Source organism: Gopherus evgoodei, chromosome 9 (genome assembly GCF_007399415.2).
Source record: "Gopherus evgoodei ecotype Sinaloan lineage chromosome 9, rGopEvg1_v1.p, whole genome shotgun sequence".
Lineage (NCBI taxonomy): Eukaryota > Metazoa > Chordata > Testudines > Testudinidae > Gopherus > Gopherus evgoodei.
In genome coordinates, this window is record NC_044330.1 from 28,261,658 (window position 1) to 28,275,304 (window position 13,647).

The window sequence follows — 13,647 nt, forward strand, 5'->3', positions numbered from 1 at the left end:
TCAACTTCCCTCACATTTCTCAGGGAGGTGGAGTGCACAAATTGATGGGAGAGTGCTCTCCCATCAGTTTAGGGGGTCTTCACCAGACCCACTAAATCAACACTTGCTGCATCAATTGTAGCAGTGCCGATCTACTGGCAAGTGTAGACATACCTCAGTTCTTTCATTTTTAAGCTACATGCTTTCTTTCAAATGATTCCCAGGAGTTTTTGTTTTGTGTGGTTTCTGTGCTGTTGTACTTGTGATGTTTGTGTAATATGTTACCTGGAAGTGTTCAGGGTATTCCTCCTAACCAAGAATTTTCAAAAACACCTATGCATTTAGTGCAGAGTATAGTATAAGTCTGATTCTATTGATAAAGCAGTGCGCCATCTCTTGGTTACATCTATTATCACAACCATGAACACAGGTTTATTTAAATTTAAACCGTACAGAAGACTATCCTATTTTAGGTCTTGTTGATACACAAACTTGTATCAATTTAACTAAAAAGTCTTGCTTTAAATCCAATTAGTTAAACCTGTGCAAGAATTAATGTAAGGGATTTAGCTTAATAGTAAGGAATCAGTTTAAGCTTAATTGATATAAGGTGCTCTTAAACAAATTTAAGAGTGTCCATCCAAAGAGTTTTTATTGAGTTAGCTAAATCCATTTCTAAAATAGTTTGGTTAAACTGGTGCAACTTTTTAGTATAGACAAGACCCTAGTGTTTTACAAAAAGTGTTGAGATGGCAAGTAGTCAACCATCCCAGCTTACTCACCTATGCATCTGGTCCTCTCTGAGGCTCTGATCTGGTAAACACATAAGAACATGCATATAAGAAATGTATGCGTATGAGTAGTCCCACTGACTTCAACTCACATGCACAAAAAACTAGGTATATGCATAAGTGTTTGCAGAATTAGGTCCTAACTACATAACTGCGATGAATAACATTACTGTATAAGAGTAAAACAAATGGAAATTATTTGCTTATATCTAAAACCCAAATTCAAATATATATTTGTCCAAAATCCGCCAACAAGCTGGCATCCAGCCACGTATTTTAAACAAAGTACTATTTAGCAAAACACACTAGCCCTGTTATAAAGGAGATCTTGATGGGGAAAAGGACATTCCACTTAGGATTTCTGTCTCAGTCTCTGGTTCTCTGCACTGCACAAGGAATACTGAAACAATCAGAAATGCTATATGTTGCTAGTTTTCAGAGTTATCACTGGAAAATTAAAACCACCTACAGAAGTTAACTTTTAGGACAGCTGATAATGTCACCTGGCAGCCAAACCTATTTCTGTAATTTTCAGCTCACCCAGTCAGACAGAGGAAGAAGAGGAGAAACATTCATCAAATTACACAGAGGGTTCCATCTGTTATCTTAAACCTTTGTTATCAAGTAACACAGAGGATATGCTGAAAAACACTTTGCAAACAGTTTTATTTTACAGCTTTTTTTTTTAAAGTGTTTGTATATAAATTAGGATTACACAGGGGGAAAGGGAAAAAAGAATTAAAAGCTTCCTTGCAGGGAGATTACTTAGCATTATAGCAGCATACTAGTACTATGAGGGGATGGGCTATCACTGACTTGAAACTCCAGTTTTCGGGTTGGATAGTATGTCTGCTTCGCTGATGTGATGAAGATAGTTTTGCTCTCATTAAAAGTTTTGTTCCTTCTCTAGAAAGGACTTTGCAAGCAGCCATGCCAGCCCAACAGAAGAAAGTCATATTTTGCATAGCTGGGGTGTTAAGCTTTGCTTGTGCTCTAGGCATTGCAGCAGCTATCGGAACTCAGTTATGGATTAAAGGAAAAATACTGTGCAAAACTGGAGCTCTGCTTGTCAACGCTACAGGACCAGAACTGGAGAAGTTTATTGGTGAAATTCGGTATGGGCTTTTCTATGGGGAGCGTGTTAGACAATGTGGGCTAGGAGGGAGACCTTTTCGATTTTCATGTAAGTAACAATGACATTTGAATTATTTAAAACCTTAGTGCATACTACCATGATAATGAGCAGACAAATGCTTCAGTGTGTTCTTATTTACTTAAGAGTTTTAACGAGTGTGAAATATTCTATGATAAAATGGTATTGTTTCTGAAGTGTGTCCAACTTAACATTTAAACTACCTTATTACTAATATTAGTTATGATATTAGTGACAATTTCAATGCACCTGTATTATAGTTTATTACAACAAATAGCTATGTCCCCCTACTTTTTTGTTGCTTTGAAAGAATAATTTTGTTGTCTATTTTATGTTCTATTGTGAAATCAACAGCAGTAAGGTAACAGCAGCCCTATTAGAAAGCCAGTGCAAAGCCTCATTTACTGCTTTTGAAGAACATAGCAGCAAACTCTAACAATCTGCTGCATTAATTGGGAAAACATACTGGGTTTATACTAGTAGCTGTTCAATTAATTGACCTGCAAATTGAATTGGGTATCTGACAGATACAGAGTTTAATGGAAGGAGATTGTTAGAAATTGTTTTGATTTACATGCAATATTCATAACCTGTTCATCTTCAAGGATAAAATGAATAAATTGATCAAGTGAACATACAGTTTATATATAGCAACATATTAAATGGATAATAGCAAATGGAGCTTTGTTTTACGTATGTATCTCATAATATGCCACATGAAATTATTATTACAAAAGACAATTTGGAAGCAGTCTTCTGAAAGAATACTAGTAAATTACTTGCATGAATCATCTGTGGTGAAGTAAGGTTATCAGATTATGCATCAGAAAAAATTTACTATATACTATTTTTGCAGAGGTAGTAGACCAAATTCATTTAGTTTGCTGTTAAACTTTGATATGTCTAAATTCCTTAATGGGTCTGCTTAAGACAGTTCTCTTTATTACTTTCCTGGCTGTCACCATATGCTGATGTTCTACCCTGCAGGTTACAGTTTGGGATGAATTTTCAGAGCATTCTACTAAATCCCAAAGAATTAGATTTCATAGGTAGATATTATGAACTGCAAATGATAATGCAGATAGCACAACAGAGCACTGACTGTATTTAGTTCATATTCATTAAGGTAATGGAGTTGTTAAGACTGGTTAAGGACAAAGCTGGGAATCACATGATTGGGGTGGGGAGGTTGTCTCCCCAGCAGCTTGAGAATTTGTGAAGGACTAATGAATTTTTGCAAAAGTTCCAGCAGAGAGCCTGATTCTCTGATGCTTACGCTGAGGAAAATTTACTTAGACAAGTAGTTCTACTGGCTTTCACTCAAACAGGGACTACTAAGCATGAGGAAGTGTTGCAGAACTGGGCCTTGAGTTATTACAACACTTGCATTGTCCTCATATTGTAAAGCAAAAGGGTTATAATACATTTTCCTAGCCTAGGCTGGCTGGGTTCATGGAACTAGTCATTACCAAAATGATTTACTAGTCTGTTCTGAATGGGTCACTTCTAATCTGATATCACTTCTGCTTCTATACAAAGAGAAATTATGAATGTGCTCTTAATAGGTTTGTAATGATTTATAATAATAAATCAAAGGATCTGAAAGTGCTTTATTAAAGTGGAGTTTAGAGCTGGGAAAATACTGCAACAAATTTTCCATAAATAGCTACTCCCATTTTAAATGAATTTTCTCCCTTGTACTTGCACTCTGAGGTTTTTTTTTAATTTTTTTTTTTTTATTTTGCAGGGAAGACAAAGGCATTTTCTTAATTCACATTAGCTAGTCTGGGTTAGCTAACATGCATTAAAATAGCAGTAAAGATGCAGAAACTTGGTTTTTAGCTTAAATTAGCAACTTGTGTTCAACCCGACTCCCCTACAGGCTTTAACTCAAGCTGCTAGTCCAAGTTAAAAATCAAGTTGCTGTGCCTTTACTGCTATTTTAATCTGAGTTAGCTCTCTTGGGTTAGCTAATATGAGTTAAGAACTCACCTTTTTATTTTGCACTGGAGATATACCCTTTGGATGAGCTTTCTGGGACCATACATTCAAATGAACTTTACTGCCATAAATATTCACTAAACATTAATTTCAAAGTTGCATTCACCAGAATGTTATTCTTCACACCTACAAGTAACTGCACCCAGAAGTGCATGCATGCACATCCAATCGATGAACAGAAACAATACTAGGTGAGGTATCTAACTAATCATAGCAAAACACAGTGTGGAATGTTAAAAATTGAGCACTGGATAATCCATCCACAGTGAATTATGTGATCATTCCACATGGGAAAAATATTCTTTAAAAATTCATCAAATGCATTTGAGTAATGAATAAATATGAGGAAATTGCAATGTTTGCACATATTTCATAAGCAAAAAAGAGGCTGTGCTAAGAATAATACAAGCAACTCTAGCAAATATTATTATCCCAATTTTACAAATGGAGAAAATGAGATACAAAGATTCAGGCTTCTGATTCAGGAATGCACCCATTTTCCTGAGGAGGGCCCTTAACCATGTACTTAAAGCAGTTTAAGCATATACTTCACTGCTTTCCAGAACTGGAGTCTAAATGACTTATTCAATAACATAAAACATAAAACATAAAACAAATCAGCAGAGAGTCAGGACTCCTAGCTCTCATTTCCCTAAGTGAACCACTAGTATATGTTGCCTTCCTTTTATCTAAATTAAATATGTGGCATTGCATTGTTATTTGAATAGATTTTCCCCTTGTATTACAAACCCATTGTAAATCCTATTTACATGCCCAGGAATATTTCATTGTAGTGTTCTCAGAAGAGAATACCAGGAAGTGATTACTGGCCCTAGTGTACATCTAACTGTAGAATCCTGCTAGGATGACCTGCTGCAACCAGGTTACAGCATAAATCTTATAAAGACATCCCTTTGGAAAATCAGTCACTAAAGCATTTTTGTCTCTGTGAACTTTCACAGAGAGTGGATGACGGAGGAGTTAATGTTCCCTTTACAAATAACTCAGACTATTTTTTAATTAGCTGAAAGAGCAAATGCATGTGACTTTTGTGTTTAAATATGATAAGGTATCTTAATATCTGCATCTAAGGAAGGATTTCACCTGCACAGAGCCCAATTACTGAGATACATTAGTTGACATTCTCCATATCTGTGGGAATACACACAGAGTCTACACAAATTCTCTGGAAGTCATTATAAATGTCCCAGGAAGTAGTATGATATATGTGTCCACAGTTTAATGCACTGAAGTACACTGTAACACCTCTGAGAGGAAACAGTCTGGAAAATAGGTTAAATGATTTAGTTCTATGTTTGTTCCCATTAAATGTTCCCTACTGACCACTCTCTCTCTTTTAATTGTAAAATGAATTTGGTCTGCCAGCAAACCCCGTTAGGCTAGGAAAAGCCTTCTGCTTCATTTACTCTGGCTGATTCTCATCAGTTTCTGGGTCGGCAGTTCATTTTCTAAAGGTCATTGGCATTCATACCTAGCACACAAATTCATTCATTATAATGAAGAAATGTTTTTCTTTCAATACAACATCACTGCTGAATTTAATTTTTCCTGATATGTCACCTATACAATTTTAAAATTCTAGATGTAGCTGTCAAGGGAAACAGCCAATATAATGCAGCTGTATGTTTTCTTAAAATAAAAAATAGATCTTATTAAGTATGCAGTATTGTACTTTATCCCAAAACATTCACTAGTGCTCCAAGGCTTAATTCTAGAGAACCTTATTTGTGATAGAATGTGTAATATACACTTTAGTCCACATGGACTAAAGACTATGTTTTCCCTAGTTTATCACTAACTTAATTGGCATAGTGCTAAAATGTATACCATTTACACTGATACTACTGTGATTAGTGAGTACTATTTTGGCTAGTAAGAAAGCAAATGTGTAATATAAAGAATAAATGAAGGGCTTCATTTTCAGAACTATGCATGTGCAGTGACTGGGACTGTGCATGAAACCTGGGTATTCGGATGTGCAAATATCTAATGAGTGGCTTGCAACAGAAATAGCATTTGCAAACACCTGATTTATACATGCAATTGTGGTAAATGTTCTTGCAAATTAGGCATGCAATCCTATACAGATGCTCCCTGGATTACGCAAACCTGACTTATGCAAATCCAGATTTGCAGAAAAAGTTCCGTAAGTTCTGTAAACTTTTTTATTTTTTGCATAAATTGTCAGGTATACGTTCCCGAATTACGCAAAATTCGACTTACCTAAGGCGTTCCGGAATGGAACACTTGTGTAAGTCGGGGAGCGTCTGTACATAGTTTTGGGCATGCACACACATTTTGAAAATTAGACACTAAATAGTAAGGAGTTAATTGCAACTGTAGTCTGATGTCTTGAAGGTAGAAAAGACTTTGCTCCTGCCTGTCGGTGGTAGCAGCATTATCAGAGAGGTTGTTTGTTGCTGATGAACAGCAGTTCTGTAACTATTCTACTAATGGTTATAAGTGTTTGAACTGACCTTTATGTACATGGCTAGTTTTAAATGCAAAGTTCTTGATAAGTGCTGAAAATATATAATCTGGTATTTGAGGAATTCCTGTCTTAATAATTCTGATTTTATGAGATTTGATTCTGCAGTTGGACATGTTTCATCATGGGATTAGAGAAGCATTGATGAGATTGTACTCCTCAGGGACTATCAAGGCAAGTTGATAGAAAACCATAACTACATAATGGTTATGTCCATCAACATCGGTCAAGACAAGTAGAGTTTTAATGGTGCTTTAAACCGTTCTTCTCACAGTGGACTGAGAGGGGATAACGGGCAAGGAACAGGGAATTTGAATGCCTGGACTCGCTGTAGTGCGCCATTACAATTTTAGACAATGTTAAAGGTTACATTTAAAAATGCTCCGAACAAATTTTTACAAATGTTTGCTTAAATATAATTAATTTGCTTTTAATATAATCATGGATATAAATGTTGCATTACCTGCTTTTTCATGCTTACTGCATTGCTGGCTGCAAAACTGTTTGCTGGTAAACATTTTACAAGGTAGATAAATTTATGTGAGGCTCCTACTTAGCTCTCTTTCTCAGCATGTTATAACCACAGCAAGGCAATTTGAGGCGTTATTACCCCCAGTTTAATCATGCCCCTGTGGATCGGATGCAGTTAAGTTTGTTTTATGATTAGTTTTAAAATATTTGTTGTCATTAAACACGAGTGATTAAAAATTACTTATAGAAAATCAGATTCACTATCCACCCTGAACTGGGTAGGTATGGACATAATTTGAACTAATAGCTAAAACCTAATACAACAGGTGCTAAAACTATATATACTTCCTAACATTTTATTTTATACTGTGTCTGATAAAATATGCCTAAGCCTCAACATTTCCAGTTTTGCAGGCACAGTTTTTATCCTTCAGTAATAATTAAGTATGGGCGCAAAACTGCAGGCATAATTGTGCCCATGTTGATACGCATTTAGATGGGTAACTGTTTGCTTTGCAGATATCTTTAGGTAGTCAGGACAAAGAGCACAATTGCACATGCAACAAATTGTAGCCAAAATATAGAGGCCATTTTTAAAAAAGAAAGAAATAGAGACTTCCAAGTTAGTGCTGCTTAGAGTACTGTGCCTTGTAACAAGTAGCAAAGCAACAACCTACCTTCAAACTCTATGGGCCAAAATTCACCAAAAAGAGGATGCAATCTGATCAAACTGATTGAGTTAGCGGCAGAGGTGAAAGTAAGCCAGTATGGTCCAGGATGGCGTACCGGCTCTTGCCGGTACACTGCTGACCATATCAGCAGGGGGCAGCTTCCCCAGGCTGGCGATTTAAAAGGCCTGGGGCTCCCACCACGCCTACTGCAGCAGAGCCCCAGGCCCTTTAAATCACAGCCAGAGCCCCACTGCCAGATCCCACAGCAGGAGCCCTGGGGCTCGGGCAGCGATTTAAAGGGCCATGGGCTCCCTGCAGCAGCCAGAGCCGTGGGCCCTTTAAATCGCCACCAGAGCCACAGTGCCACAGCCCCAGGATAATGGCTGTGGCCAGGGGCTCCAGCAGTGATTTAAAGGGCCCAGGGCTCCTGCTACTGCAGCAGAGTCCCTGGCCCTTTAAATCACCACCAGACCCCCACTGCCAGAGCTTCAAGGTAGCAATGGCAGCCAGGAGCCCCCTGGGATCCAGCGGTGATTTAAAGGGCCCAGGGATTTAAAGGCCCCGCCTCTTCTGGATGAGGCCCCATCTCCATGCTCAGGACTCTGGTGTACCAGTAAATCCTTTAAGTTACTTTTACCCCTGGTTAGAGGTGTAAAACCAGCATGAGTTAGAGCAGAAAAAGGCCCACAATATCTATACATCTTATTTTGCCACCAGTTCCTTCTTCCTTTATTCTGGCACCCCATTTTTTAATTATGGCTTCACTGTTTCCTTTTACTTCTTTAATACCCTCCCTCTTTTACATGCAAAACTATGTTTTCAGACACAAAATGTTCCATTAAATGTTTTACTTAAAAAAACTCAGAGGAAGTGTTCTGATCTTATAAAATACCCTTGACCTTTGTCAGTTCCTGGCTTCAGGAGGCCATTTGGAGAATTCATGAAGGGAGTGCATTTGTTCCAGTACATTGTTTAGTCCATAAACAAAAAATTTCCATTTAAAAAGGGATTAAAGTAGGTTAACTGTGATATTCCTCCAATGCAAGGCAAGGAAATACCAATTTTGCACTGAGCCTCTTTGAGGAAGATTCAGGAACCTTGATAACAGCAAAGGCAACATTATTACCCTCACACTGTCATAGAGCTCAGTCTTCCTTTTTTACCCTCTTTCTTCTCTTTCTCCCCAGTGCATCCTGGGAATTGTAACTCCTGATTTCAAGGCTATGGGTACGTCCACACTACAGCTTAAAATCGATATTAGTAAAATCGATTTTATAAAACAGGTTTTATAAAATCGATTTTACGCGTCCACACTAGAGCACATTACTTCGGTGGTGTGCGTCCATGGTCCCAAGCTACCATCGATTTCCGGAGCGGTGCACTCTGGGTAGCTCAGTAAAAGAATGGGACCAATAACTTCGATTTCCATCCTCACTAACCCTAAATCGATATAGTAATATCGATTTAGGGTTATTCTTTTCGTTTAGCTGGAGAACAGAAATCAATTTTAAGACCCCTTAAAATTGATTTTAAGTGCCTTGTAGTGTGGACGGTAACAGCGTTAAATCGATTTAACGCTGTAGTGTGGACCTGGCCTATGAGAACAAATTAAGAACAACTTACAAACACAAACTGGGGGAGCTATCTGCATCTAGGTAGATACAACTCAGCCTTCCCCTTAATAATAACCATTGTAAAACTTTAAACAGTCATTTCCAAATCATGACTTGAGTCTGCTAGCAAAGTCTTCCAGTCTTTGTCTCACACTTCTCCTAATACCTGCAAAGGCAAGAACAGGACTAAGCAGTGGAGAAATTCTTACTACTATAGCTTGTCCATTATTAGTGTCATTGATGTTTTCTGGTCCAAGGTGGAAAATTAGCACTCTATTCTTCAGCTGCTGGCTGATGAGTTGCAGACAGACAGACAATCTTTAAATGTTCCATTTCTATCTATTAACACAGCAGAATCTCCTTGGATTTCTGCTATCTGCAAAGGACATGAATATCTTGAATGTCCTTTTTAACTCTGTGGTAGCTTCATGCAATCTACAATTTGAAACTTGTGAGGTTTAGCACCTTTTTTATGATCTACATACTGTCCGCATTTCTGCAGTTTATTCTTAACACATTCACAAATAGTTTCATCAGAAGGTTTAATGGAAAAGGAAGAACATGTGAGCCCTTGACAGGTAGTAAGTTGTGTATTGGCCTAGTGTCCTCTGAACAGTTCAAAGGTTGATAGTCCTGTTGTTGAGTGCGGAGTGGTCCTGTAAGCAAACAGCGTTTCAAGTAAAGCTTTCAAACTGATAAGTTGCAAACAAACATTCTTTCACCAGTCTGTTCATTTTCTCAACTAGACCATTAGCTCTAGGATGGTATAAACAAGCAGTTTTGTGCTCGATACTATTGCTAGTGAGGGAATGTTGCATTTCAGAGGTCAATTGCATTCCATTGTCAGATACCAGTTCCTTGGGAAATCCTTCTTGGGAGAAGACTGACATGAACTTAATCACTCTAAGTGGTAACCATTCCAGTGAATGTATCTTCCAGACACTTTGAATGAATCTACCATTACTATGGCAAAACTTTGCATAACATGCTGATCTTCAAATGATCCTATTATGTTGAGGGCCATTTTCTCCCATGGACAGCTTGGATAGTCAACTACTGTAAGAAGGATGCTGATAGTTTTCTGTGACTTATCTCTGTTAGCATAACCCATGCAATTCTTGATTATTTCAACTTGCTTGTCCATCCCTGGCCACCAGAAGGCTCATTGCAGTTGTCTTTTGGTTAGACTCATCCCCAGATGTCTTTCATGTGCCATGTGAATCAATCATACACAGAAGTGTAGGCACAAGACAGTCAATTCTCAAAATCCATTCATTTACACATGGGACAGCTCATGGGAGATGTGTCTATATGGTTGCAAGCGTTCTGATGTCATTGTCTTGTAAGGCCATCTATTGAGAATGTAAGCCTCAATACAAGTAAGTCCTGAAATACATCGTTTTCTCTCATGACTGTTGCCCACTCTCAGACTGCGATCACTCCTAGGGTTGTAGCAGATATTTGTGCAACAACAATCTCGTCATTATCTTTCTCTATTTACACTCATGATAAGGTATGGGCAAGTGAGACAGAATCTACAGTAGTAATCTTGCACCTTCTCCCCTCTAGCTTGATGTGCAAGTTACACTCTTTATCACCACCATTGGACCGCGTTTTCCACTCTCTTGCACCTTGTGTCATTATTTAGACCTGTGCAAACTGGAGCCGATTTACCACTGCATTCTTCCAATTTTATGACAGGCTAACTTAACGGACATTAAAAACTTAATGCCAAATGGGTGCCAATTACATTACTTTGCAACTTACATGCAGCAGGATCTGTTTCTTGACCAACTTATGCCCGTCATATAATTTGCACCACTGTTTACATCAGTACTGAATTTGGCCCAGGAGACTTCCAAGGTGTTGCAATGTTGTACTCTAGTCTGCATTTTATTTCTTCCTTAGGCACTGTGTAACAGAAGGAATACTTACAGATGTTGAAGCATTCTAATACCATTTGGGAGTAGGGAGTGAACATTTAGTATGCTGATTCAGGGCATATTTTTAGCATTTAAAAATTCAAATATGTGGAATTTACCTTCTTTAAAAGCTCAACACAAATAAGGTTGGCTCAGACAGAATGCTCTTAAAAGCTTGGACATCAAAAAGTAAGGTTTTGAGTTACTCTCTGGGCACAGAAAGGGCAGTAATTATTAATACATGTAGTTAGATGTGATCAAGAAAGTGAGAAGAGGTTTTCTGCAAAGCTAGTCTCTCTCTTTTAGCCAATTTGCACTTCTGAATTCCACAATGTGCTTCTCTTTAAACATCCTTGCAAATCTGTTTATAATTAAATTTGATGACTTCATTTTCTCCTTTCATTGAGTTCTGAGGAGCACAATTTAAAACAATAAGCACAGAGCAGCACAAAATCCCTGCCCAGATTTAAAATAATTTTGTCTAATGTTTGTTGTAATTTTTTGTTCTGTTTTGTTTTTAGTTTTTCCAGATTTGCTCAAAATTATCCCTGCAAGTATCCATGTAAGTGTCATTCTCTTCTGTACAGTACTGATAGTCTTTGCTCTGGTGGGAACAGGTTTCTTCATGTACAATGCATTTGGCAATCCCTATGAAACTCTGCATGGTCCAGTAGGGTTATATCTTTGGAGCTTCATTTCATGTAAGTACTTTAGTATAGTTCTGCATTTAAATTAGGCACTTATTCATATTTAATGACTGAAGATGAGTGATCTATTTAATAAAACATGATGCTGTACTGAGAACTGTAGCTGCATTGAATCTGAACCTGCAAACTATAGCCAGGCGGAGAAAGGTATTTCATTTTGGAGGATTGTGCTATTTTAAATTTTGGTTCAGTTCTGATTCTGAACAAACCCCAAAACTTCAAAATTCTCCATAACAGGGGAGGAAGCATGGCCACTGGTCAGTCTGCAGCCATAGACCTTGAGAGCCTGGGTTCCTCAGCACCCTACCAGACAGGTCCCAAAGAGCCAGGCAGGCAAACTGGCTGGATTTAAGGTAGGGTTTCAGAACATGCCTCATAGGCAGGGTTCTATTTGTCAAACTCAAACCATCTCAATGGAATGTTTTATTTTTGATGAAATCGGCAAATTCTGACACAAAAAAACTGTTTGTTTTTTTTTATTTGTTGGGGAAACCACCTGGGAATCCTTGGGCTTGACTCTCCCATTCATTCCACTGATGTAAGTCACATAACTTCAGTGAAGTTAGTGGAATTTCACTGGTGTAACTGTGGGGAGAAAAAGGCTCTGTCTTATTAGCAAGAACCATAGGCCTGATTCTTATCCCAACACCACTGACTTCACTGGGATTACTCCTGACTGACATCAGCATGAGATCAAAATCAGGCCCAGGGCCTTTCTTTGCCAGGGGCAGATTCATTGCCAGCATTTAACATTTTGTAAAGGTTGCAATTGGAAAGCATCCTATCTGAAGAAGCCCATTAGGGACATGAAATCTACTGCCACTTGCAGTAAAGAGAATGAGGCATATTAGACTCTAAACTATAATAAATTTTTACTATTAGTTTAGTTGGAGAGAAAGAGGTGTAATTGTGCTAAGGGATGTTGTTCATTAAGACTGTGATCAGCAAAGTATTTAACTACATACTTACCTTTAAGCACCTGGGCAGTCCCATTAATATGCTTAATAGTCAAGTTAAGCACTTGCATATGTGCTTTGCTGGACTGAGGCCTTATACTAGACATAATACTTGGTATGGTTGACTATTTAGGTCCTAATCCAAAATTCACTGGAGTCAATGGAAAGAATCCCATTGACTTCTATGGCCATTGGATCAGGTCCTGAAAAAGAAGCCCCCAAGAAGGAATCAGTTAAGTGACCATAAAATATATATTGAAATGTTAATGAAAATGGCATTTTACTTTTTGATTATTTTTGTCATGCATAAAGATTTATTGTTGGGAAATTCTTGGAGCAGTGATGTTTCTTGTTCTATTTCAGGTTCTTGCAGTTGTCTCATCATGATACTATTTTCTTCAGAAGTGAAAATTCACCACCTCTCTGAGAAAATTGCAAATTACAAAGAGGGAAGTTTCATCTTTAAAACTCACGATGAACAATTTCAGGATTCATTCTGGATCATCCTGGTTTGCTCCTTAGTGCACTTTCTGAATGTTTTGCTAATACGGCTTGCTGGATTTGAATTTCCTTTTTCAAAATCTAAAGAGTCAGAGACAACAACAACTACTGGAGCAGTTGATCTCATGTACTAGCTTGATGTCGATTTTTAATAACATTTCAAGCAAAAGGGTTAATCTCAGCCACTTTCATCAATGACCAGATATATCTGGTTTTACATGATTAATTTGAAATACATTAAAATCAAGAGATCTAAAATAAATGTCAACACAGTAAATACAATAAAGGCATAGTATGCATGGTCCTCATTAGGACTAGATCAAGAGATCCTTACTCCCATCAGGTAGTACTTTATGACAGTAGTCCCATTTGG

General features: G+C 37.8%; 1 protein-coding gene across 2 annotated transcripts; it reads left to right on the forward strand.

Annotated features, from left to right (window-relative positions):
• Positions 1–1,700: 1,700 nt before the first annotated feature.
• On the forward strand, positions 1,701–13,408 carry CLRN1 (clarin 1). Of its 2 annotated transcripts, none has more exons than XM_030574357.1 (3): positions 1,701–1,953; positions 11,632–11,811; positions 13,086–13,408. In XM_030574357.1, exons 1-3 carry the CDS (start codon positions 1,701–1,703, stop codon positions 13,406–13,408), a joined length of 756 nt encoding a protein of 251 aa, XP_030430217.1. The 2 variants fall into 2 exon arrangements, with proteins under 2 accessions (XP_030430217.1, XP_030430218.1); XM_030574358.1 differs by having other exon boundaries at positions 13,137–13,408.
• Positions 13,409–13,647: the final 239 nt, after the last annotated feature.

Excerpts from the sequence above, each read along its gene's own strand:
- CLRN1 (XM_030574357.1), top strand. The coding sequence starts at position 1,701 with ATGCCAGCCCAACAGAAGAAAGTCATATTTTGCATAGCTGGGGTGTTA. Across the intron at positions 1,954-11,631 it reads GAGACCTTTTCGATTTTCAT|TTTTTCCAGATTTGCTCAAA; the intron begins GTAAGTAACAAT and ends TTTTGTTTTTAG. Across the intron at positions 11,812-13,085 it reads TCTTTGGAGCTTCATTTCAT|ATTTATTGTTGGGAAATTCT; the intron begins GTAAGTACTTTA and ends TCATGCATAAAG.